The sequence below is a fragment of the Heteronotia binoei genome, chromosome 10 (assembly GCF_032191835.1).
Source record: "Heteronotia binoei isolate CCM8104 ecotype False Entrance Well chromosome 10, APGP_CSIRO_Hbin_v1, whole genome shotgun sequence".
NCBI classification, from domain to species: Eukaryota; Metazoa; Chordata; class Lepidosauria; order Squamata; family Gekkonidae; genus Heteronotia; species Heteronotia binoei.
In genome coordinates, this window is record NC_083232.1 from 7,814,930 (window position 1) to 7,839,674 (window position 24,745).

General features: G+C 47.3%; 1 protein-coding gene across 1 annotated transcript in view; it reads left to right on the plus strand.

Moving 5' to 3' along the window:
• The window catches only part of OBSCN (obscurin, cytoskeletal calmodulin and titin-interacting RhoGEF), a 294,242-nt gene that overhangs the window by 237,772 nt on the left and 31,725 nt on the right, over positions 1 to 24,745 (plus strand). Inside the window, 10 exon segments of the mRNA XM_060248274.1 lie at positions 436 to 575; positions 1,628 to 1,828; positions 4,496 to 4,578; positions 6,342 to 6,515; positions 8,569 to 8,728; positions 10,551 to 10,667; positions 14,505 to 14,669; positions 18,806 to 18,841; positions 18,843 to 18,965; positions 22,052 to 22,229. Of these exon segments, the coding sequence (XP_060104257.1) occupies positions 436 to 575; positions 1,628 to 1,828; positions 4,496 to 4,578; positions 6,342 to 6,515; positions 8,569 to 8,728; positions 10,551 to 10,667; positions 14,505 to 14,669; positions 18,806 to 18,841; positions 18,843 to 18,965; positions 22,052 to 22,229 (1,377 nt within the window).

Here is a 24,745-nt window from a genome sequence, read left to right on the forward strand (position 1 = left end):
GGAGATTTGGGCCTGGACCCCTCAGTGGGGTACAATGTCAAAGAATCCACCCTTTAAAGCATCCATTTTCTCCAGGCGAACTCATTTTTGTAGTCTGGAGATGTGCTGCAATTTGGGGGGGATCCCCAGATTATGTATGAATGAAGTAAATAAAAAAAGAGGCATGCCGTCTACAGCTGCAAATAAATAAGGTAAAATATTTATGACGTCCAGTAGTACTTGAGAGACCAACACGATTTTTTGGACTATGAGTTTCCAAGAATCAAAGCTCCCTTCGTCAGAGTTTTGACTCTCAACAGCTCAGACGCCAAAAATCTTCTTGGTTTCTAGGGCATTTCTGGACTTGAATCTCGCAGTTCCACCTGTAGACCGACATGACTCCCCTCTGAGAATGTTTCCGGTGTGAGTCTTCTCATCATTATCCTTCCATTTCAGCCACACTTCGGGTCCCCGGAGCTGATAGTGATGATGAATCAAAAACACCATCCGCGTCTCCAAGACACGGCAGATCCCGGCCGTCATCAACGGCTCAGGAGTCTTCCTCTGAGTCTGACGAAGGGGATGCAAGAGGAGAGGTATATTCATTCATTCATTGGATTTATATCCTGCCCTCCCCGCCGAAGCAATAAAACAATAGATAAGCATTAGAGTTTAACAATACAAGATGATGCATGGGATGGAGAAATTAGAGAAAGAGGTACTTTTCTCCCTTTCTCACAATACAAGAACTCGTGGGCATTCAATGAAATTGCTGAGCAGACAGGTTAAAATGGATAAAAGGAAGTCCTTCTTCACCCAAAGCGTGATTGACATGTGGAATTCACTGCTGCAGGAAGAGGTAGCAGCTACAAGCAATGTCAGCTTCAAGAGCGGGTTGTAGAGCAGAGGTCCATCAGTGGCTATTACTCAGGAGATGTAGGTGGAATACTGTATGGGGCAAGTGATGCTCTGTATTCTTGGTGCTTGGGGGGGCACAGTGGGAGGGCTTCTGGAGTTCTGGCCCCACTGGTGGACCTCCTGATGGCACCTGAGTTTTGGCCACTGTGTGACACAGAGTGTTGGACTGGAGGGGCCATTGGCCTGATCCAACATGGCTTCTCTTATGTTCTTCTGTGACACAGAGTGTTGGACTGGATGGGCCATTGGCCTGATCCAACGTGGCTTCTTTTATGTTGTTATGTGACACAGTGTGTTGGACTGGATGGGCCATTGGCCTGATCCAACATGGCTTCTCATGTTCTTATGTGACACAGAGTGTTGGACTAGAGGGGCCATTGGCCTGATCCAACATGGCTTCTCTGGTGTTCTTATGTACAGTATATATATGTAGTACAGTACAATTCACATTCAATGTTCCCTCTAAGCTGTGGAGTCTTGTGAGGAAAAATTCTACTGTGTGAGCTACTGGCATTAAAGTTGTGAGGTCCTGCATCAACTAGTTTGCTCTGGGGCCATTTTCCCTGAGCGAAGACCAAAATGTGTGAGCTGGAGGCTAAAAAACTGTGAGCTAGCTCACGCTAACTCAGCTTTGAGGGAACACCGTTCATATTGTATGCTGCTCTCTCTGCATCTCAGTATTTTTGCTTTCTCTATAAAAAGGTACAATTAATGAGAATTTTGTTCGCAGATTTTTGATATCTACATGGTCACTGCTGACTACACCCCTATGGGTGCTGACCGTGAAACCATCACGCTGAAGGAAGGGCAGTATGTGGAAGTCCTGGATTCTGCTCACCCTCTGAAGTGGCTGGTGAGGACCAAACCCACCAAGTCCAACCCCTCCAGGCAAGGTTGGGTTTCTCCGGCCTACCTGGATAAGAAATTAAAGGTGAGGCTCATTCCTGGGTTATAATCCTTCCTGCTCCCGCTGGAAAACCGATTCCTTGATAATGCAGTAAAATTTGGTTTCGCTTGTGAATTGCCATGATGAATTGGCTGCGTCAGAGCTTCGTAAGCGTCTCCCCTTCCCTTAAATCTAAAAGAGAATCGCCATAAATCCAGAGATCTATTACAAGAGTCTCCCACTTTTGGAATTCTGGTAGTGGGTGGCAGTCGCTATCACAAAATGGCAGCTATGAGGGGTGGAGCTACGCAGAGGAAAGCCAAGTGCAGGGGGAAAGAGGGTTAATTTTAAAAAAATACGCCCAGAAAGAGGAAAGACAAGATACCACCAACGCTGTGCTGGCAGTTGTGGCTGAAAGAATGGTATTTTATCTGCACAGCTAGCCCAGATCTCCAAAGGCCAATCAGAGGCTCTGCTGGGCAAAAGGCCCACCCACTTTAAAAAAAAAAAAAGCTTGGTGGCCATCAGGAAAGGCTTGGGTGAGTGCCATGATGTGGATACCACATTGGGGGCCCCCTGGCCCATTGCGTCACTAGCAGTATAATCCTCAACAGAGCTTTTTTTTGCAGAAAAAGCCCAGCGGGAACTCATTTACATATTAGGCCACACCCCCTGACACCACCATTGTTTCACACAGAGCTTTTTGTAGAAAAAGCCTATAAGGAATTCATTTGCCTATCAGGCCACACCTCCTGAAGCCAAGCTAGCCGGAACTGTGTTCCTGAGCGTTCCTGCTTAAAAAAGAAAAAGGCCCTGATCCTCAAAAGAACTACTGAACATCCCGCTCAAGTCTGCTCAGTGGGGCTTACTCCCCTGAAAAGGTCCTTTGGTTTGCACTGTGAAAAATTCTCTTGACACAAAGCATCCAGATATTTATCTGTGTTCCTATCCCATCATTTGTTCTTTTCTCTTCATGATCAAAACTGGACTCCCCTTTCATAGCTGCAGCCTCTACCACGGTCTATTTAAAGCCAAGCTTAGGTAGGGCTTTCTTTGTAAGTCACTTGACAGCTTTAGCTGGCACAGAACATTCCTCTTTACCTGCTCAAGGGAATCAGGAACATCTGTCTCTCACTGTCTGCTTCCATCCAGACTTGATTTAGGGAGCTTTCACGGTGTGGACCCTTTAAGAAGAAGAAGATATTGGATGTATATCCTGCCCTCCACTCCGAAGAATCTCAGAGCGGCTCACAATCTCCTTTACCTTCCTCCCCCACAACAGACATCCTGTGAGGTAGATGAAGATATTGGATTTATATCCCGCCTTCCACTCCGAAGAGTCTCAGAGCGGCTCACAATCTCCTTTACCTTCCTCCCCCACAACAGACACCCTGAGAGGTGGGTGGGGCTGGAGAGGGCTCTCACAGCAGCTGCCCTTTCAAGGACAACCTCTGCCAGAGCTATGGCTGACCCAAGCCACGCTAGCAGGTGCAAGTGGAGGAGTGGGGAATCAAACCCAGTTCTCCCAGATAAGAGTCTGTACACTTAACCACTGCACCACAGCTCTCCAGAAGGTTCACCCTTTAAAGCAGAAAAGGGTGACCTTCCATGTGCACAGGAATTGAGAGCACCAAGCTAAAGAAACAGGGATTTATTGCAAGAAGTCCAAAACTTGGGCATCACTTTTGAGTATGTCTTGCACAGGACTTTTAAAGTCAACATCTTCACCATGTCCTGTGATGGGTATTTTGTTGGCTGGCGGTCCTTATGCAACACTTCGCGTATGGTGGTTTCTTTTGATGGCTTCAAGTCATCTGGAACTTGACAGAATTCCCCCAAAATAAATATCTCACAACAGAGATTCTCCCCAGGATCCAGTAATTGCTGCCTTAACTGTGGAACGGCCTGTCTGAAAGAGAAACGTCGACTGCAGGGTGACATGATAGAGGTTGACAAGATGATGCATGGGATGGAGAAGGTAGAGGAAGAAGTCCTTTTCTTCCTTTCTCACAATACAAGAACTCGTGGGCATTCAATGAAATTGCTGAGCAGTCAGGTTAAAATGGAGAGAAGGAAGTCCTTCTTCACCCAAAGGGTGATTAACATGTGGAATTCACTGCCACAGGAGGTGGTGGTGGCTACAAGCATAGCCAGCTTCAAGAGGGGATTGGATAAAAATATGGAGCAGAGGTCTATCAGCGGCTATTAGCCACAGTGTATATATATATGTTGGCCACTGTGTGACACAGAGTGTTGGACTGAATGGGCCATTGACCTGATCCAACATGGCTTCTCTTATGTTCTTATGTGACTCAGAGTGTTGGACTGGATGGGCCATTGGCCTGATCCAACATGGTTTCTCTTATGTTCTTATGGGACACAGAGTGTTGGACTGGATGGGCCACTGACCTGATCCAACATGGCTTCTCATGTTCTTATGGGACACAGAGTGTTGGACTGGAGGGTCATTGGCCTGATCCAACATGGCTTCTCTTGTGTTCTTATGTGACAGAGTGTTGGACTGGATGGGCCATTGGCCTGATCCAACAGGGCTTCTCTTAAGTTCTTATGTGACACAGAGTGTTGGACTGGATGGGCCACTGGCCTGATCCAACATGGCTTCTCTTATGTTCTTATGTTCTTACGTTAACTCTACAAAACTCCAATGGTCGTAAGAGGGGGGAAATCTGACATCTGTTTCCTTTGTTTTAGATATCAGCTGAATGGGGCATTCCAGAGGTTCCTGAGTTCCCCGGGGAATCTGTTTCAGAGGATGACTACAAAAAGAAACTGAGGTGAGCCCTTTCTCATATATCCTTCCCAGGAAGTTTAATTTCTGTTTTCTTCTATACTGTTGTCATTGGGCCTTTCCTATCCATAAGGGTCATGTAAATACATGGGAACTTAGAGGAATATGTGAAGTTGTCTTATCAGAACTAGCTGTATATAGAGGTGAGATGAAGCAGTGTTCCCTGTTACTACCTTGCCCCCTTCAACCACTTCTTTCTAGGTGATACCCCCACCCCTGCGATTCACCCACAAACCTGTAGATGGAGCAACTTATTTTCTTTCCCTGCTCTCTTCCAGCATGAGAGAATTTGGGAAGGGCTTCCACCTGAATCTATGGGATAGCACAGAGTTTGCCCTCTGAAGCTGCCATTTTCTCCAGAGAAACTGATCTCTTGAGTATGGAGATCCGTTTTAAATCCAGGAATATTCCAGTCCTCACCTGGCGGATGGCAACCCTATGCATCCCAGGCATCTTTCAATACGGTGCAAAAAGTCACACATACGCAATCAATCTTGTGTTTTCCCTGTGCAATGTGTGCTGTTTTAAGTTGTGCCTTTCATGGCCTTGTTGATAGTCATTACGTACTTGAGCAAAAGGGAAAGTTTCATTTCTGGTTTCTGGGTAAAGATGGAAAATTGGCCTTTTCACTCTGAAAACTACTGTTTCCCTGCTTTTGTGTCCCAAACATAAATACCTCTGATTCTCCAGGAAGCATTTGGATTATATAATAATAATAATAATACGTTTTATTTGTATCCCGCCCTCCCCGCCGAAGCAGACTCAGGGCGGCATCTTGATGCACCAGTTTGGTGTAGTGGTTAAGTGTGCGGACTCTTATCTGGGAGAACCGGGTTTGATTCCCCACTCCTCCACTTGCACCTGCTGGAATGGCCTTGGGTCAGCCATAGCTCTGATAGAGAGCCAGTTTGGTGTAGTGGTTAAGCGTGTGGACTCTTATCTGGGAGAACCGGGTTTGATTCCCCACTCCTCCACTTGCACCTGCTGGAGTGGCCTTGGGTCAGCCAGAGCTCTAATAGAGAGCCAGTTGGGTGTAGTGGTTGAGTGTGTGGACTCTTATCTGGGAGAACCGGGTTTGATTCCCCACTCCTCCACTTGCAGCTGCTGGAATGGCCTTGGGTCAGCCATAGCTCTGGCAGAGGTTGTCCTTGAAAGGGCAGCTGCTGTGAGAGCCCTCTCCAGCCCCACCCACCTCACAGGGTGTCTATTGTGGGGGGGGGGAGGTAAAGGAGATTGTGAACCGCTCTGAGACTCTTCGGAGTGGAGGGCGGGATATAAATCCAATATCATCTTCTTCTAAGGATGGTTCTTGTGCTCCAACTGTGACCGATTCCCTACTAACCTTATCCCAGTCTCATGCTCCTCTTCTCCACGGGGGCTTCCATCCGATTTCGCACAAGGTGTTACAAGGCTGCAACTTGCTCCACCTCTTCTGTGCAGCAAGCAGAAACTGGTTTTTCGAGGATCTTGCTTGCTGCGTGAAAGAGGTAGAATGAGTTGCCGCCTTGGGGCAGCTTGTGCGAAATCAGACGGAAGCCCCGTGGAGAAGAGGAGCATGAGACCGGGACAAGGCTGGCGGGGAGCTGATCTGTGTTAAATTCTAACGAAAGTCCTGAGGTGGAACTACCCCATTGTGTGGCTGATTGCGGAGTTTCTTTCCTGATGCGTGGAATTCGTAGGATCAGATTTAAGTCTCTCAGTGTCCTGGGATGATTTGTGTTTGTCTCGCTCCTCCCCTTTGCTCCTCAGCCTCATTATTCAGGATATGCTGAACTCAGAGGAGGAGTTTGTGAAAGACTTGCACTTCCTGCAGACCCATCACATCCAGTACACGGAGACCTGCCCCAACATCCCGGCCGCTGTTTCCAATCAGAAGCTCATCGTCTTCAGAAATATCACAGAGATCACTCACTTCCATTCCAAGTACGTACATCCGAGACGCCTGTAAAGCCAGCAAGATGACGGCCAAACCTTTCTCACAATACGAGAACTCGTGGGCATTCAATGAAATTGCTGAGCAGTCAGGTTAAAACGGATAAAAGGAAGCCCTTCTTCACCCAAAGGGTGATTAACACGTGAAATTCACTGCCACAGGCGGGGGTGGCGGCTACAAGCATAGCCAGCTTCAAGAGGGGGTTAGATAAAAATATGGAGCAGAGGTCTATCAGTGGCTATTAGCCACAGTGTATATATATATATTGGCAAACTGTGTGACACAGAGTGTTGGACTGGATGGGCCATTGGCCTGATCCAACATGGCTTCTCTTATGTTTTTATGTGACACAGAGTGTTGGACTGGATGGGCCATTGGCCTGATCCAACATGGCTTCTTTTTTGTTCTTATGTGACACAGAGTGTTGGACTGGAGGAGCCAAACCTCCCTTGACACAGTATGGTTGCCAATCCCCAGCTGGGACAGGAGGAAAAAGCCACGCGGGCATTCACGTTAAATCAACCTCAAATCCTTCGAAATTCGATTATTTATATACAATTGTTCGGAGAAAATACAATGTGACACAAAGTGCAAAAGAGAAACAACTCCCGAAACGATAAGCTCAATATTAACGTCTGACAGTTTGTTCCTTGAGATTGGAGTCGGGAAGTGGCGTGTAATGCCATGAAGACAGAGTCCAGTCCTCCAACTCTTCTCTGTTAGCCAATGTAGAGATGGAAGGTGTCAGCAAAGGGTTCATTGAAGTTTCAAAATGATAAGACTTGTCTTTGTTCAAAACGAAGTTTCATTTATTGATTACAACAATGTTACTCTCTACATGGATTCATTGAAACTGATAACGAATGGCTGGGACCATTGGCATTTATGAACACACTTCAAAGGATGGGGCTTTAAACTACTTCTCATAATAAATCTACAGTTTGGCCCTGTAAGTAACTCTTTCACACGCTTGCTTATCAGTCACCGGTGATGGCTGTGCTCTCCCCCCTGGTGGTGTCCTTGCATTGCTCGGGAAGCGCCAGAGAGGCGAGCTTGGCGCTTTTGCACTTCAAAGGTTGGACGGGCCTTTGGAGTGCTGGCAGCCTCGGTTCCCATCCCTCCTCCTTCTCCTTGCAGGGCACAGGTATTAGTAGGGCAACACTCTAATTAGCAATAGGGTTAGTAGCATGAATCAATTAAAACCGTAAAGAATTATTAACTTCAATGAGACATTTCTGACAGAAGGCAGCAAGGCAGAAGGACACAACAGGGATGCGCTAATTGCCCTGTTTCACACGAGGCTTCGATGCGCTTCGATCATGACTAAAAACATTCATATTGGAGACCAACGCTCCTACATTCAAGAGACGATGACGGCCGTCATTGGAGCGTTGGTCTCCAATATGAATGGTTTTAGTCACGATCGAAACTCGTTGAAGCCTCGTGTGAAACAGGGCAATTAGCGCATCCCTGTTGCGTCCTTCTGCCTTGCTGCATTCCATCTTTATATTGGCTAACAGAGAAGAGTTGGAGCATTGGACTCCGTCTTCACGGCATTACACACCACTTCCCGTCTCCAATTTCTAGGAACAAACTGTCGGACGTTAATATTGAACTTATTGTTTCGGGATTAGTTTTTCTTTTGCGCTTTGTGTCGCATTATATTTTTCTACGAGCAACTGTATATAAATAATCGGATTTCGAAGGATTTGAGGTTGATTTAACGCGAATGCCCGCGTGGCTTTTTCCTCCTGTTCTATCTTTTCACGTTACTCTGTTTGGTTGCTAAATCCCCAGTTGGGGGCAGGGGATCCACCAGTTTGGAACTGGAAGCTGCAGTGAGCACCATGTCCTTGGACGCCTCCAGTTCATTTCTACGTGGATTTCTTAGAAGATGTTCCCAAGGAGGTTATCCTGCGGCTGTGTTGTATTCATGCTGCAATAGCTGCAGGCGTTGCGCCCGTCTTTGCAGCAGAGGCAGTGTAGTCTCAGAAAGTGAAGGATTTGATGGTCTGAGTCTCACCTTCTTTCTGTTCCTCGCAGCACCTTCTTTCCAGAGCTTCAGAAATGCGACACGGACGATGACGTGGCTATGTGCTTTATTAAGAACGAGGGGGACTTCGACAAGTACATCCAGTATTTTGTTGGTCGGATACAGGCTGAGTCTATTGTGGTCAGCAAAACTGTTCAGGAGTTCTACAAGGTAAGGGGCAAGGGTGGCGTAATTTCTAAGGTGTGCATATAAGAACTCAGAGGCCCTGAGTTCAAATTCTACTTCAGCCATGAAACTCACTGGTTGGCCCTGGACCAGCCGCTATCTCTCTCTGTCTTGTCCACTTCACAGAGTAGTGAAGACAAAATGGGGGAGGTAAAATCATACATATCTGAGCATGTAGTAGTATCAGTTGGATGTATTTGGATTAATTGGTCAGGACATTCTTTAGCATTTCAGTAAAACTATTTCACCATATAAGGGGTCGTCTATCTCTCTGTTATTAACATGATTCATATGGGAAGCAGTGCGGGCTGAAGCAGTAGAGCAAAGTTTGAATCCAGGGGCACCTTAAAAACCAACCAAGTTTTATTCTGGGTGTAAGTTTCCGTAGAATCAAAGAGTTGGAAGGGACCTCTAGGGTCATCTAGTCCAACCCCCTGCACAATGCAAGAAACTCACAAACCCGTCCCCCTAAATTCACAGGATCTTCATTGCTGTCAGATGGCCATCTAGCCTCTGTTTAAAAACCTCCAAGGAAGGAGAGCCCACCACTTCCGTGTTCATGGCCCTCAGTGTAAGAGTGGTTAGAACAGAGGTGCCGAACTCATTTGGTATGAGGGCCGGATCTGACATAAATAAGACCTTGTTGGGCCAGGCCATGTCAGGCCAGGCCATATGTGTACTTATTTAAGATTAGGTAGCAGAGATATAAACTTTGTAAAGGACACAGACAAACGCAATTAAAGATTTTTTTAAAAAAAACATGCTTAAAACATTAGCACTCTTTGGTCTTAAAGGTGCATTCTTTGTTATTTCCCCCATGGGATCCAGAGAACTGAGCAAAGGAAACTCCGGCTCTTTCCTTCCTTCTCCAGGGAACCAGGAGGGGGAGGAGCCTCAATCAACAGAAGGAAGAGAGGCTTGGCTCAGTAGCTCTGCTGTGCGATTGAGAGAGCCTGCCAAAGCAGGCTATCCCTCCTCCCCTTCCTCTCCAAGGGAGGAGCCTCAGCCGATGGAGAAAACAGAGACCGATTTCGCACACAGCTTACCCCGTGGTCACGTTCCTGTTCTCTGCGCAGCATCCGTTGGATTTCCCACTATCTGCGCCGGAGTTACAGGAAGTGCCGCGGCTTTTGCGTAGTAAACGTAAGCTGGGTTTTAGCAGTTTACTTTTGCTGCGCGAAAGCCACGACACTTCCTGTAACTCCGGCGCAGATAGTGGGAAATCCGGCGGACACTATGCAGAGAACAGGAACGTGACCGCGTGGTAAGCTGTGTGCGAAATCGGTAAGAGACTTTGCCCTGTAGCTCTTTGCAATTAAGCAAGCCTTGCAAAGGAAGCTGTGATGCAGAAGGAAGCAAGAGAGAGGGAGAAGGAAGCAAATGACAGCCAGTTGCTCGGGGGCCTGATAGGAGCCCTCTGGGGGCCTGATTCGGCCCCTGGGCTGCATGTTTGACATCCCTGAGTTAGAGTATTGAACTAGGAGGGCCTGGGTTCAAATCTTCTTTTTACTATGGAGCTCCCTGACAGGTCTCTCTCTCTCTGTCTCTTCTCTCTCTCTCTCTGCTCCCCTCCCCTCTCTCTTACTCTCTCAGCTTAACCTACCTCACAGAGTTGTGAGGATAAAACGGATGAGGGGAGGACTGTGTAGCCCACTTGAGCTTCTGGAGGAAGGATGGGATAGAAATGTGACAGATAAACAGGAGTGGGCTTACAGGACCGTTGTTCGTGAAGAAGCCGAACCCTTTCATGAGATTTGATTTCCTATAAAATCCTCACTTTTGTGCTTTTTTTATTTTATTTGTCCAGCGATATACAGAGGAGATGCTGTCCAGCGAAGACCCTTCTCAGCCACCCGTGCTTCCCCTGCAGCACTATCTAGAGAGACCAATAAACAGGATCCAGAAGTATCAAATTATAATCAAGGTCAGGGGTTTTTCCTTTCTGGCTTGTTGTGGTTGTTTTCTGTCCTTCTTGTTGTTGTTCAGTCGCACAGTCGAGTCCGACTCTTTGCGGCCCCGTGGACCGAGTCACGCCAGGCCCTCCTGTTTTCCACCATCCTCTGAAGCCTGCTCAAATTCGTGTTTGCTGCATCAGTAACGCTGTTCAGCCATTGCATCTTTTGCCGCCCCCTTCTTCTTTGGCCTTCTGTCTTTCCCAGCATCAGGGTCTTCTCCAGGGAGTGCTCCCTTCTCATTGGGTGGCCAAAGGATTTGAGCTTCAGCTTCATCAACTGACCTTCCAGGGAACAGTCTGGGTTGATTTCCCTTAGGACTGATTGATTTGATCTTCTTGCAGTCCAAGGGACTCTCAAGAGTCTTCTCCAGCGCCACAGCTCAAAAGCATCTGTTCTTCTGCACTCGGCCTTCCTTATGGTCCAGCTCTCACAGCCGTACATTACTACTGGGAATACCATCACTTTGACTATACGGACTTTTGTTGGCAGGGTGATATCTTTCCCAGGATCAGGATCTTCTCCAGGGAGTGCTCCCTTCTCATTTGGTGGCCAAAGTATTTGAGCTTCAGCTTCAGCATCTGACCTTCCAGGGAACAGTCTGGGTTGATTTCCCTTAGGATTGACTGATTGGAACTTCTTGCAGTCCAAGGGACTCTCAAGAGTCTTCTCCAGCGCCACAGCTCAAAAGCATCTGTTCTTCTGCGCTCGGCCTTCCTTATGGTCCAGCTCTCACAGCCATGCATTACTACTGGGAATACCATCACTTTGACTATATGGACTTTTGTTGGCAGGCTGATGTCTCCACTTTTTATTATACTGCCCAGGTTCACCATAGCTGTTCTCTCAAGGAGCAAACGTCTTTTAATTTCATGGCTACAGTCACCATCTGCAGTGATCTTGGATCCCAGAAATGTGAAGTCTGTCACTACTTCTATATCTTCCCCTTCTATTTGCCAAGGAGTGATGGGGCCGGATGCCATGATCTTAGGTTTTTTGCTGTTGAGTTTCAAGCCTACTTTTGTGCTCTCCTCTTTCACCCTCAACAAGAGGTTCTTTAGGTCCTCCTCACTTTCTGCCATTAGAGTGGTATCATCTGCAAATCTGAGGTTGTTGATTTCCCGGCAATCTTAATTCTGGCTTGAATATGAATATTGGTTGGAGATGCCGGGGATTGAACCTGGGACCTTCTGCTTACCAAGCAGATGCTCTATCATTGAGCCACCGTCCCTCCCCAGGCTTCTGGATGAAGGCTTCCGCTTCATCCAGGCCAGCATTCCACGTGATGTATTCTGCATATAAATTAAATAAGCAGGGTGACAATATACATCCTTGTCGAACTCCTTTTCCTATTCTAAACCAATCAGTTGTTCCATATCCCGTTCTGACAGTTGCTTCTTGACCCTTATACAGGTTTCTCAGGAGACATGTGAGGTGGTCTGGTACTCCCCTCTCTTTAAGGATTTGCCAAAGTTTGTTGTGATCCACACAATCAAAGGCTTTAGCATAGCCAATGAAACAGAAACAGACTTTTTTTGATACTCCCATGCTTTCTCCATAATCCATCGAATGTTGGCAATTTGATCTGTCATTCTGCAGGAGCATAAAAGGGAGGCGGTTCGATATAATCCTAGTTGATTCTTTCGGCTTCACACAGATTATTTCTCACAGAGGATGTGCATAAAATATTTTCAATGTCAACTTTTTGATTTCCTATAATGTCTAATGTAATTACTAATGGTAAGGAAGGGAAAGGTCCCCTGTGCAAGCACCAGTCATTTCCGACTCTGGGGTGACGTTGCTCTCACAACGTTGTCACGGCAGACTTTTTACAGGGTGGTTTGCCATTGCCTTCCCCAGTTCTCTACACTTGACCCCCAGCAAGCTGGGTACTCACTTTACCAACCTCAGAAGATGGAAGGCTGAGCCAACCTGGAGCCGGCTACCTGAAAACCCAGCTTCCGCCGGGGATCAAACTCAGGTCGTGAGCAGAGTTTAGGACCGCAGTACTGCAGCTTTAACACTCTGCGCCACGGGGCTCATGTAAATGACTGAGGACACTAACACGAATTTGAGCAGACTTCGGAGGATGGTGGAAGACAGGAGGGCCTGGCATGACTTGGTCCACGGGGTCGCAAAGGGTCGGACTCGACTGTGCGACTGAACAACAAACGAATGTCTAATCCCCTGCCTTTATTTCCTTTCTTTAATGTGCTTTCTCTTGAATGTTATGTGAGACTGTGTTTGAAAAAAAATGAGGCACTTCAGTCCAAAATTCACCAGCTAGGCGGTGGGGTGGGGTGGCGCAAGATGCAGGAATCCCACCAGTCCTATGCTGAAAGATCTGCACTGGCTGTCCTTTTCCCCGGGCCCAATTCAAAGCAATTTTTCTTAATTTTAAAACCCTAAATGGCTTGAGCGCAGGGGTAGTTGAAGGCTCAGCTCTTCCGGTGTTATCTTGCCAAACTGTGGAGAGCCAGTTTGGTGTAGTGGTTAAGTGTGCGGACTCTTATCTGGGAGAAGCGGGTTTGATTCCCCGCTCCTCCACTTGCAACTGCTGGAATGGCCTTGGGTCAGCCATAGCTTTGGCAGAGGTTGTCCTTGAAAGGGCAGCTGCTGTGGGAGCCCTCTCCAGCCCCACCCACCTCACAGGGTGTCTGTTGTGGGGGAGGAAGGGAAAGGAGATTGTGAGCCCCTCTGAGACTCTTCGGAGTGGAGGGCGGGATATAAATCCAATATCTTCATCTACCTCACAGGGTGTCTGTTGTGGGGGAGGAAGGGAAAGGAGATTGTGAGCCGCTCTGAGACTCTTCGGAGTGGAGGGCGGGATATAAATCCAATATCTTCATCTACCTCACAGGGTGTCTGTTGTGGGGGAGGAAGGTAAAGGAGATTGTAAGCCGCTCTGAGACTCTTCGGAGTGGAGGGCGGGATATAAATCCAATATCTTCTTCTTCTTCTTCTTCCAGATAAGGCCCTATTCTAAAGGCCTTCTCTCTCTGCCCCCGCCTTCCAAGGTTAGGTGGGCGCTGACTGGAGACAAGGCTTTTTCACTGGTGGCACCCATATTTGGAATGCCTACCCCTGTGAGTCTTGCCTGGCACCTACTTTGCTGTCTTTTAGGTGCCAGGCTAAAACATCCCCTTTAACCACAGCTCTTAACTAAAGGCTAATTTTTAAAAATATATTTCTATAGTCTGCTTCTGGTCTGGGGATCGTTTTATTGACATCATTTTAGGCTTCTCAGTGTGTATGTTGTTATGTTGTCATGCTCTGGCTTGTTTTAATGGTGCTACCCTGGTTTTTTTAAATGGATTTTGTTTTAATGGCATGGACTCATTTTTACGGGTGTGTTTGAATGGGAAGTGTTACAGTGGCTTTTAAATGGTTATCTTAAGCCACCTCAAGGCTATCTCCGAAAAGTCAGCATATAAATTTTCTAAATAAAGAGAGCCAGTTTGGTGTAGTGGTTAAGTGTGCGGACTCTTATCTGGGAGAACCGGGTTTGATTCCCCACTCCTCCACTTGCACCTGCTAGCATGGCCTTGGGTCCGCCATAGCTCTGGCAGAGGTTGTCCTTGAAAGGGCAGCTGCTGGGAGAGCCCTCTCCAGCCCCACCCACCTCACAGGGTGTCTGTTGTGGGGGAGGAAGGGAAAGGAGATTGTGAGCCGCTCTGAGACTCTTTGGAGTGGAGGGTGGGATAGAAATCCAATATCTTCTTCTTCATCTTCTTCTTCTTAAAGGAAGAATCCCCCAATTAGATGACGTGAGATTGTATGCATGATAACTTTCTCCCCCTCCCCTACAGGAATTAATTCGAAACAAGGCAAGAAGCAATCAAAACTGTGCACTGCTGGAGCAAGCTTATGCCATCGTGTCTGCGCTTTCCAGGCGTGCAGAAAACAACCTCCACGTGTCACTCATTGAGAATTATCCTGGAACCCTTGAAATCCTTGGGGAGCCCATCCGGCAGGTAATGGAAGCCTCAGAGTCTTATTCCAAGCAGCAGTAAATAGGAGTCTTCTGGCGTCTAAAAGATTTTGTGGTGGAAAGTACCATGAAGTTGCAGCTGACCCACAGAAGCGTAGAATCGGAAGGGACATCCAGGGTCATCTAGTCCACCCCACCCCCCGCACAATGCAGGAAACTCACAAACCCCTCCCCCTAAATTCACAGGATCCTCATTTCTGTCAAGATGGCCATCTAGCCTCTGCTTCAAAACGTCCAAGGAAGGAGAGCCCACCACCTCCCGAGGAGGAAGCCTGTCCCACTGAGGAACCGCTCTAAACTCACAAACACCTCCCCTTAAACTCACAGGATCTTCATTGCTGTCAGATGGCCATCTAGCCTCTGTTTCAAAACGTCCAAGGAAGGAGAGCCCACCACCTCCCGAGGAAGCCTGTTCCACTGAGGAACCGCTCTAAACTCACAAACACCTCCCCCTAAATTCACAGGATCTTCATTGCTGTCAGATGGCCATCTAGCCTCTGTTGAAAAACCTCCCAAGGAAGGAGAGCCCACCACCTCCCGAGGAAGCCTGTTCCACTGAGGAACCGCTCTAAACTCACAAACACCTCCCCCTAAATTCACAGGATCTTCATTGCTGTCAGATGGCCATCTAGCCTCTGCTTCAAAACGTCCAAGGAAGGAGAGCCCACCACCTCCCGAGGAACCCTGTGACTCACCGCACATGAAGCTGTCTTATACTGAATCAGGCCCTTAGTCAATCAAAATCTGGTTGTAACTGGTTGACAGATCGCACCCAAAGAGTGCTTGTGAATGGTTCCTCATCCTCTTGGAGAGGAGTGACAAGCGGAGTGCCTCAAGGATCTGTCCTGGGACCTGTTTTGTTCAACATCTTTATCCATGATTTGGATGAAGGAATAGAGGGAATACTTATTAAATTTTCAGATGATACTAAATTGGGAGGGGTTGGAAACACAGAAGAAGACAGAAACAGGATACAGGATGACCTTGACAGGCTGGAAAACTGGGCTAAAATCAATAAAATGAATTTTAACGGGGATAAATGTAAAGTTTTGCATTTAGGTAGGAAAAATCCAATGTATGGTTATAGGATGGGGGAGATTTGTCTTAGCAGTAGTGTGTGCGAAAAGAATCTAGGGGTCTTAGTGGATCATACACTGAACAGGAGTCAACAGTGTGATGAGGTGGCTAAAAAGGCAAATGCAATTTTGGGCTGTATCAACAGAAGTATGGTGTCCAGATCACGTGATGTGATGGTATCGCTTTACTCTGCTCTGGTAAGACCTCACCTGGAGTATTGTGTTCACTTTTGGACATCACATTTTAAGAAGGATATTGACAAGCTGGAACGAGTCCAGAGGAGGGTGACAAAGATGGTGAGGGGTCTGGAGACCAAGTCCTATGAGGAAAGGTTGAAGGAGCTGGGGATGTTTAGCCTGGAGAGGAGACGGCTGAGAGGTGATATGATCACCATCTTCAAGTACTTGAAGGGCTGTCCTAGAGAGGATGGTGTGGAATTATTGTCTGTGGCCCTGGAAGGTAGGACCAGAACCAATGGGTTGAAATTAAATCAAAAGAGTTTCCGACTCAACATCAGGAAGAACTTCTGACCGCTATAGCGATTCCTCATCGGAACAGGCTTCCTTGGGAGGTGGTGAGCTCTCCTTCCTTGGAGTTTTTTAAACAGAGGCTAGATGGCCATCTGACAGCAATGAAGATCCTGTGAATTTAGGGGGGAGGTGTTTATGAGTTTCCTGCATTGTGGCAGGGGATTGGACTAGATGACCCTGGAGGTCCCTTCCAATTCTATGATTCTATGAAAATCAGCCTTGTCTACTCACGATGACAGCGGCTCTCCAGGGCCATAAGAACATAAGGGAAGCCATGTTGGATCAGGCAAAGGGGCCCATCCAGTCCAACACTCTGTCACGAAGTGGTCAAAAAACCAGATGCCATCAGGAGGTCCACCAGTGGAAGTCCACTAGAAGCCCTCCCACTGTTGCCACACACACCCAAGCACCAAGAATACAGAGCATCACTTGCCCCAGACATAGAATTCCATCAGCACACTGTGGCTTATAGCCACTGATGGACCTCTGCTCTACATGTTTATCCAATCCCCGTTTGAAGCCATCTATGCTTGCAGCTGCTACCACCTCCTGTCTGGGGTCGCAGGCTGAAGTCTTTCACATCACTTCCTGCCTGGTCCTTTTAACTGGAGATGCTGGGGATTGAACCGGGGACCTTCAGCATGCCCAGCAGCTGTTATTCCAGTCAGCCACAGCCCCTCCCATAGGGTTTGTAAGGTAAAGACTTGGCTAGTTTTTGGAAAACAAAGTATCTTCCAAGTAAACTGGATTGGCTGTGGAAAATTTGGGGGTGAAGCGAGTTAGGCTTACTGCTTTGGTTAATATGAAAGTAGTTAAAGGTTGGGATCCAGCGTTCCCTCTGAGTTGAATTAGCGTGAAGTAGCTCACAGTTTTTTTTTAAGCCACCAGCTCACGCATTTTTGTCTTGGCTTTTATTTGGCTTTTATTTGGTAGCTGAATCAGATTCTCTGTTTATTCGGGATGGTTATGTACTGATTGCACACTCCGACAATGCCTTTGATGGGCCAAGGATCTGATTCGGTGAAAGGCAGCTTCGTGTGTTCGTGCGAAAACAAAGCGGATCGTCTCTCAGCTGCAGGATCCCTGTCTCCGCTTTCTAATAAAGGGACTGTCAGAGGGAGGGGAAGAAGTGGTCAGACCTCTCCCCTCAAGCCACCACCATCGCGCCTTGTTCTAGCTTCCTCCCTTCTTGCAGCCTCCTGCTGCTAACTGTGGGAACATCAGAAGGAGGAGACCAGCCGACCCAGCATTCTTCCACTGTGTTTCAGTATAACGGGCGAGGCAGTCTCAGACGGGCGAGGCAGTTGGCCCCCTTCTTGGAGCAAGGTGACCTGGCAACAGTGATCCATGCGATGGTCACCTCGAGATTGGACTACTGTAATGCCCTCTACATGGGGCTGCCCCTGTATCGAACGCGGAAACTGCAGCTAGTGCAGAACGCAGCAGCCAGGCTACTAACGGGACTACCTCGGTGGGAACACGTGTGGCCTAGGCTGCGGGAACTGCACTGGCTGCCAATTGTATACCGGGTTCGTTACAAGGTGCTGGTTATTACCTATAAAGCCCTATATGGCCGAGGACCTGCCTACCTCAGGGACCGCCTCTCTCCATATGTTCCCCAGAGGGCACTGCGCTCCAGTTCACAAAATCTCCTGGAAATCCCTGGGCCTAAGGAGGCCAAACTTAAAACGACCAGGGAGCTGGCCTTCTCTATAAAAGCCCCCCCAATGGTGGAATCAGCTGCCGGAGGAGGTGCGGGCCCTGCGGGACCTCAATCAGTTCCGCAGGGCCTGCAAAACTGCCCTCTTCCAAGAAGCCTTTAGGATGTAACCAGAATAAATATGACGCTGCTGGATAAACAGAGACTGTAGCACCACTGTATTGTTTTAACTTTTTAAATTAATTTATATTTGTGTTTATATTGTTATTGGTTTTATCAGTCATTTGTGATACCATGATTTCGTATCGTGCTCTGTAAGCCGTCCTGAGCCTGCCTCGGCGGGGAGGGCGGGGTATAAATAAAAATTTACTGACTTACTTACTTACTAACTCTAAAAGAGCCCACTTTCTTCCAAGATCCAAGTCCCGGTAGCACCTTACAGACTTAAAAAAATTTCCCAGCAGCAAAGCTCCCTTCGTCAGATGCGTCGACTCTCAATAGCTATACTCTAGATCCTGGTTGATCTTGTCAGTCTCTAATGTGCTCCTGGGCTCGAATCTTCCTCTTCGCCTGCAGACGACCACGGGTACCCTCCTGAAAGACTCCTCCTTGCACCTTAAAGGGGGTCGTTGATGGGGTCATAAGAGGGAAGAGAACAGCGAGGTTGGCCTCTGTGTGAGATGGGATACTGGAGTAGATGGACCAGCATCTGATCCAGCAGACCTCTTCTGATGTTCTTATGTCTGTCACGCCCGGATTTAGCTCAGGAAAGAATCCCTTCCCTGATCAGCATTTGCATTAAACTGGAGTGCTCCTGACGTCCTGCCAACTGGATTTTCCTCGTCTTTTCAGGGACAGTTCATAGTGTGGGAGGGAGCCCCCGGATCCCCGAATGGCCTGGAAGGGTCACAAACGTCATGTCTTCCTCTTCAAGAACTACCTCTTAGTCTGCAAGCCCAAACGGGACACCAAGACGGAAACGTACAGCTACAGCTTCAAGAACATGATGAAGGTTGGATTGTCGTTTTTTTCTCATTGATTAACAAGAATCTCTCTCCCCCGCCTTCTTTCCCAGCCCAAATGGCACTTGTATGGCTTCAGTTTAGCTTTAAAAAAACACCCAAATAAACACTGAGAAGATCCGGTGATCTGTCTTGCAACAGTTTGTCCTAAAATGATCGATGCATCCTATTAATGCTCCCCCACTTGCAGATGCTAGCATCTGTTGTGTCTGTTGTGGGGGGGGGGGGAGGAAGGGAAAGGAGATTGTGAGCCGCTCTGAGATTCTTCGGAGTGGAGGGCGGGATATAAATCCAATATCTCCATCTACCTCACAGGGTGTTTGTTGTGGGGGAGGAAGGAAAAGGAGATTGTGAGCCGCTCTGAGATTCTTCGGAGTGGAGGGGCGGGATATAAATCCAATATCTTCATCTACCTCACAGAGTGTCTGTTGTGGGGGAGGGGGAGGAAGGTAAAGGAGATTGTGAGCCCCTCTGAAACTCTTCGGAATGGAGGGCGGGATATAAATAAAATATCTTCATCTACCTCACAGGGTGTCTGTTATGGGGGAAGAGGTAAAGGAGATTGTGAGCCGCTCTGAGACTCTTCGGAGTGGAGGGCGGGATATAAATCCAATATCTCCATCTACCTCACAGGGTGTTTGTTGTGGGGGAGGAAGGGAAAGGAGATTGTGAGCCGCTCTGAGATTCTTCGGAGTGGAGGGCGGGATATAAATCCAATATCTTCATCTACCTCACAGAGTGTCTGTTGTGGGGGAGGGGGAGGAAGGTAAAGGAGATTGTGAGCCCCTCTGAAACTCTTCGGAATGGAGGGCGGGATATAAATAAAATATCTTCATCTACCTCACAGGGTGTCTGTTGTGGGGGAAGAGGTAAAGGAGATTGTGAGCCGCTCTGAGACTCTTTGGAGTGGAGGGCGTGATATAAATCCAATATCTTTATCTACCTCACAGGGTGTCTGTTGTGGGGGAGGAAGGGAAAGGAGATTGTGAGCCCCTCTGAGACTCTTTGGAGTGAAGGGCGGGATAGAAATCCAATATCTTCATCTACCTCATATGGTGTCTGTTGTGGGGGAGGAAGGTAAAGGAGATTGGGAGCCGCTCTGAGACTCTTCGGAGTGGAGGGTGAGATATAAATCCAATATCTTCATCTACCTCACAGGGTGTCTATTGTGGGGGAGGAAGGGAAAGGAGACTGTGAACCCCTCTGAGACTCTTCGGAGTGGAGGGCGGGATATAAATCCAATATCTTCATCTACCTCACAGGGTGTCTGTTGTGGGGGAGGAAGAGAAAGGAGATTGTGAGCCCCTCTGAGACTCTTCGGAGTGGAGGGCGGGATATAAATCCAATATCTTCATCTACCTCACAGGGTGTCTATTGTGGGGGAGGAAGAGAAAGGAGATTGTGAGCCCCTCTGAGACTCTTTGGAGTGGAGGGCGGGATATAAATCCAATATCTTCATCTACCTCACAGGGTGTCTGTTGTGGGGGAGAAGGGAAAGGAGAACTGTGAGCCGCTCTGAGACTCTTCGGAGTGGAGGGCGGGATATAAATCCAATATCTTCATCTACCTCACAGGGTGTCTGTTGTGGGGGAGGAAGGGAAAGGAGATTGTGAGCCGCTCTGAGACTCTTTGGAATGGAGGCGGGATATAAATCCAATATCTTCATCTACCTCACAGGGTGGTCTGTTGTGGGGGGGAGGAAGGTAAAGGAGATTGTGAGCCCTCTGAAACTCTTCAGAGTGGAGGGCGGCATATAAATCCAATACCTTCATCTACCTCACAGGGTGTCTGTTGTGGGGGAGGAAGGGAAAGGAGACTGTGAACCCCTCTGAGACTCTTCGGAGTGGAGGGTGGGATATAAATCCAATATCATCATCTTCTTCTTAGCAGTGCCAGCTCAGAGTAGTTATGCATTTGATGCTATAGATCAGGGTGTCAAACTCATTTGTTTGAGGGCCGGATCTGACACAAATGAGGCATTGTTGGGCCGGGCCATGTTGGGCTGGGCCATGTGTGTCCCTATTTAAAATTAGGTAGCCGAGAGATAAACTTTATAAAGGACACAGACAAACACAACATCTTTTCTTTCTTTTTCTTTTAAGCCTTACAACTTACTTAAAACATTAGCACTCATTGGTCTTAAAGGTGCTTTCTTTGTATTTCTCCCATGGGATCCAGGGAACTAAGCAAAGGAAGCTCTGGCTCTTTCCTTCCTTCCCCAATAGAGGAAAAAGAGGCTTGGCTCAGTAGCTCTGCTGTGCGATTGAGAGAGCCTGGCAAAGCAAGCTATGCCCCCCCCCTTCCTCCCCAAGGGAGGAGCCTCAGCCAATGGAGAAAATAGGGGTTTTGCTCTGTAGCTTCTGTGTGAGTGAGCAAGCCTCACAAAGCAAGCTGTAACACAGAAGGAAGCAAGAGTGAGGGAGAAGGAAGCAGATGACAGGCAGTTGCTTGGAGGGGGCTGATAGAAGCCCTCTGGGGGCCTGGTTTGGCCCCCGGGGCTGCATGTTTGACACCCCTGATATAGATGGCTTTTGAGAGACAGTTTGGCTAAATAAATAAATTAAAACCTTGCAGGGAGACCGTGACCAACTTCAGTGCATAGGTTTAAGCAAGGCTTCTTTTGTAGCAGAACTCCTTTGCATATAAGGCCACACCCCATGATGTAGCCAATCCACCAAGAGCTTACAGGGTTCTTAGTACAGAGCCTACTGAAAGCTCCAGGAGGATTGGCTACATCAGGGGTGCATGGCCTAATATGCAAAGGAGCTCCTGTTACAATAAAAGCCCTGGGTTTAGAGCTGAGAAATCTTTAGCTGTTTATGTATTTACATTATTCCAGCCTACTTACTTTTTATGGGGATACATCAGGAGGGGTAGCTGTATTAGTCTGTCTGTTGCAGCAGAAAAGATCAAGAGCTCAGGGAGCACCTGAAAGACTCACAAAATTTGTGGCAGGGCCGGAGTTTCCGTGAGTCCCTACTGCTCGTTAGGTGTGAGCTGTGACTCACGAAGGCTCACATTGCGTTAGCGCTCTTTTCCACCGATGCTTTCGCCACTCTTCCCTCCAATTCTCCAGCTTTCAAACATCGATGTAAATGATCTGGTAGAAGGGGACGACCGGGCATTTGAGATTTGGCACGAGCGGGAAGACTCGGTCCGTAAATACGTGTTCCAAGCCCGCACTGTCATCATCAAGAACTCTTGGGTGAAGGAGATCTGCGGCATCCAGCATCGCATCAGCCTGCCGGTTTGGGGTGAGTCTCCTCTGAGAAAGGGGACTCGAAACTCTTGTCCCCTAAGCCTCTTCACCGTGTACCTCTTCTGCGCCCAGTTAACTTCCTACCTCTACTTTTTATTGTGTATAAACAATTTTATTAGTAACATATGGTAGTAGAACTATTTCTACAGCTTATAAAAAAAAGCCTTAAGATGAAAGCATCATTCTACCCCACATCTTACTTTCCTCCCACCCCACCCCCCAATAATTGACCCCCGCCAGTGTTATTTTTTAGAAAACAGATATTAAAGGTACCTTTAACTATCAAGAAAAAACAAAAATTGATTAAGAAAGAAAAAAAAAACCCTTCAAAAGTTATATTCTTGTCTTAAAGGTCTTAATCTTCAAAAATTGTCCAGTGTCCTTTTATTTTCCACTCTTTTTCTACATATCTTCTGAATTTCTTCCACTCCCGATTAAAGAGTTCTAAATCGCAGTCTCTTAATTTTCTTGTTAGCTTGTTAGCTTATCATTTCACTCCATGACATAACTTTTAAAGTCCAGTCCCATTTTTCTGGTATTTTTTCTTGCTTCCACAACTGCGCATACAATGTCCTAGCAGCTGAGAGCAAGTACCATATTAAAGTTCGGTCTTCTTTTGGAAAATTCTCCATTTGTAATCCCTCTACTTTTATTGATTGATTGATTTTTGCTGATTTGTAGTCCGCCTTTCTCAGGTCGGGCTCAGGGCGGATTACAACATAACTTTTCCTCCTTGCCATTCTTCTTGGTGAAGGAAGAAGAACCTGATGTTGAGTCACAACTTCATGTTCACCGAAGGTTGTTTCAGGCATGACATGAGCAGTGGTTTGCCGTTGCCTTCTTCTGATGTACCTTACCCAGGGGTGGAATTCTAGCAGGAGCTCCTTTGCATATTAGGCCACACAGCCCTGCTGTAGCAAATCCTCCAAGAGCTTTACAAGGCTCTTTTTGGTAAGCTCTTGGAGGAGTGGCTACATCAGGGCTGTGTGGCCTAATATGCAAAGGAGCTCCTGCTAGAATTCCATCCTTGAACTTACCACAGTGCGGTCTCATTTAGAATACTGTGTGCAATTCTGGTCACCGCACCTCAAAAAGGATATTATAGCATTGAAAAAGTGCAAAAAAGGGCAACTAGAATGATTAAAGGGTTGGAACACTTTCCCTATGAAGAAAGGTTAAAACGCTTGGGGCTCTTTAGCTTGGAGAAACGTCGACTGTGGGGTGACATGATAGAGGTTGACAAGATTATGCATGGGATGGAGAAAGTGGAGAAAGAAGTCCTTTTCTGCCTTTCTCACGATACAAGAACTCATGGGCATTCAATGAAATTGCTGAGCAGTCAGGTTAAAACGGATAAAAGGAAGTCCTTCTTCACCCAAAGGGTGATTAACATGTGGAATTCACTGCCACAGGAGGTGGCAGCGGCTACAAGCATAGCCAGCTTCGAGAGGGGATTGGATAAAAATATGGAGCAGAGGTCCATCAGTGGCTATTAGCCACAGTATGTGTGTATATATATATGTGTGTGTGTGTGTGTATATATATATGTATATATATGTATGTATATATATACACACACACATATATTGACCACTGTGGAACACAGAGTGTTGGACTGGATGGGCCACTGGCCTGATCCAACATGGCTTCTCTTATGTTCTTCTGTGACACAGAGTGTTGGACTGGATGGGCCATTGGCCTGATCCAACATGGCTTCTCTTATGTTCTTATGTGTGACACAGAGTGTTGGACTGGATGGGCCATTGGCCTGATCCAACATGGCTTCTCTTATGTTCTTCTGTGACACAGAGTGTTGGACTGGATGGGCCACTGGCCTGATCCAACATGGCTTCTCTTATGTTCTTCTGTGACACAGAGTGTTGGACTGGATGGGCCATTGGCCTGATCCAACATGGCTTCTCTTATGTTCTTATGTGCGACACAGAGTGTTGGACTGGATGGGCCATTGGCCTGATCCAATGTGGCTTCTCTTATGTTCTTATGTGACACAGAGTGTTGGACTGGATGGGCCATTGGCCTGATCCAACATGGCTTCTCTTATGTTCTTATGTGTGACACAGAGTGTTGGACTGGATGGGCCATTGGCCTGATCCAACGTGGCTTCTCTTATGTTCTTATGTGACACAGAGTGTTGGACTGGATGGGCCATTGGCCTGATCCAACATGGCTTCTCTTATGTTCTTATGTGACACAGAGTGTTGGACTGGATGGGCCATTGGCCTGATCCAACATGGCTTCTCTTATGTTCTTATGTGACACAGAGTATTGGACTGGATGGGCCATTGGCCTGATCCAACATGGCTTCTCTTCTGTTCTTATGTGACACAGAGTGTTGGACTGGATGGGCCATTGGCCTGATCCAACATGGGTTCTCTTATGTTCTTATGTTTACAATCTTCTTTGGTGGACTCGATTCAAACACTGAGTATTCCCTCTAAGCTGATTTAGTGTGAGCTAGCTCACAGGTCTTTGAGCCTCTGGCACACACAT